This window comes from Monoraphidium neglectum (assembly GCF_000611645.1).
Source record: "Monoraphidium neglectum strain SAG 48.87 unplaced genomic scaffold scaffold04147, whole genome shotgun sequence".
Classification (NCBI taxonomy): Eukaryota; Viridiplantae; Chlorophyta; class Chlorophyceae; order Sphaeropleales; family Selenastraceae; genus Monoraphidium; species Monoraphidium neglectum.
Genome location: NW_014009482.1, coordinates 1 through 1,855, shown reverse-complemented (window position 1 = coordinate 1,855; position 1,855 = coordinate 1). Strand labels below are relative to the sequence as shown.

Sequence of the window (1,855 nt, the reverse complement as noted above, 5' to 3'; positions counted from 1 at the left end):
CCGCCCCGCCGGCCGGCATCAGCGCAACCACCGCCAGCGCGCCGGGCGACGATGGCAGCAGCGACGGCGGCGACGACAGCTCCAGCAGCGATGGAAGCGGCGGCAAGCGCCGCCTGCTGGGCGCTGGTCGCCGCATGCTGCGCGCGGTGTGATCCGTACTGGGAAGGCGGGCAAAGCTCTGATGTTTGATTCAGTTGGGTTTGTGACGCACGCCCTCGTTTGAGAGAGCAATAACACCGTCAGGTGCAGCAAAAAAAAGGATCCCTGCAAAATGCTTGTCTATATGTGCTTGGCGTGCGCCGCAAAATGCGCACAATTGCAGGAGCGATGCGGTAGGGCTAATTATCGGTTCATGAATCGTCTCACAAAGCGTTGAACCCTGCTGTGTGAGGCCACTTTATGCTGCACAGGCGTGCAGGCCCCTGACCAAGGCTGTTTTGCAGTTATGAAAGCTGTGCAGTCTACGCGTTTGCAACACTTGGCAGGCTGGATGGCCTCGAACAGAACGTGTGCCTGTGACTGAATGGAAGGCCACCCCCGGCGCATGTAGTTTGCAGCTACGGTGGTGATGTTGCGCATGGAACATGTGCTGCTGTAAACTGCTCTCGATCCGTTGCCAAGTCGAGCATTTAATCCTGCGGGACTGCATAAGGTTGGGCAAGGGTCGTCCATGACACATGCATGCACTCTGGTTGACGAGGGCAGCCGCAGCTGCGGGTAGAAAGCCGCCAGCGCCTGGGCCCTGCGCTTTTGTCATAAAGTGTGTTGGGATGCAACGCCAATCAGACGCTCCGCAAAAACATGCAAGTATTTGCGGCCACCTTGTTGCTGTGCGGCGCTGCGCCTGGTGGGCGGATTTGCCAGCCGCGCGCGGCGGGCAGGCGATTCTCCATATCATAGGCGCACGTTGCAGCGTCGCAGAGGTTTGTTATATCGGCAGGAAATTGTATCTTTTTCGTCGTCATATATTCTTTCTGAGCCGTTCGGCGCGGTGTTTGTCCTGCTTCGACACATCACAGTCCCACGACACGGCTGCGTCACGGCAAATACAGCGTTGCATATCATATACCGCACTTTCAAGTAGGTACGGATCGGCGAGATAGGCAGGAGCGTATCAATCACGCGCAACATCGGGACTCGCGCCTTGAGAGCGAGCGTAAAGCATGGAGGATGCTAACGTGGAATGCAGCGGTCCTCAGGCCGGCGCTGGGGTGAGCACTGGGTGTTGGAGTCTCTCTCCGGAACGGGCTCGGGCCTGTGGCCCGCGCCCTACGGCGGGCAGTTGAATGCTTGGATATATAGCATTGTTTGGCGCTTGCCCTCAGTCTATATGAAGGGCTGTGCGCTCTGATCCTGCTGGCACGCGGGATGGCAGGCTTGGGTGCCGCCTGCGGCTTGATGTGCGAAGCAGTGATATAAGTCAGACGCTATCGCGCCATCATGCTTGAGGTACCGTCGGGGTCCGCTGCGCCGCTCCGCGCGGCCATGTCGTGTCACGGGCGCCAGGCGTGCCGCAAGTTGCGTTGACCAACGCCGATGTGTCGCCCCCGGCGCCCCGCGCTCCGCAGGACGTCGCCGCGGGCGGCAACGCGGCGGACGAGCTATTCGCGAGTGACGAGTTCCGGATGGTGGGTCGGACGCCACGCCAGGCGCCGCCCCGCCGCGCCCCCAACGCCGCCCTGCCGCACGCCAGGGCGCCCCGAGCCCACACTGGTCGCGCGCCCAAACCTCCGCACTGCCGCCGCCCCAGCAGCATCCTGCAACCTCCCATCGCCCCCTGGTCAGATCTCCCGCAGACGCCGCGCACGCGCTCGCCGCCGCCCTCGTGCGCACGTGGGGCGCCGCCGCCCCCACC

General features: G+C 62.4%; 1 protein-coding gene across 1 annotated transcript in view; it reads left to right on the top strand.

Moving 5' to 3' along the window:
• The window catches only part of MNEG_13940 (hypothetical protein), a gene marked incomplete at both ends in the record, with an annotated part of 1,592 nt that extends 1,440 nt beyond the window's left edge, over positions 1 to 152 (top strand). The window contains one exon of the mRNA XM_014037588.1: positions 23 to 152. Within this exon, the coding sequence (XP_013893042.1) occupies positions 23 to 152 (130 nt within the window). The remainder of the gene's footprint in view (positions 1 to 22) is intronic.
• Between the last annotated feature and the right edge of the window lie 1,703 nt (positions 153 to 1,855).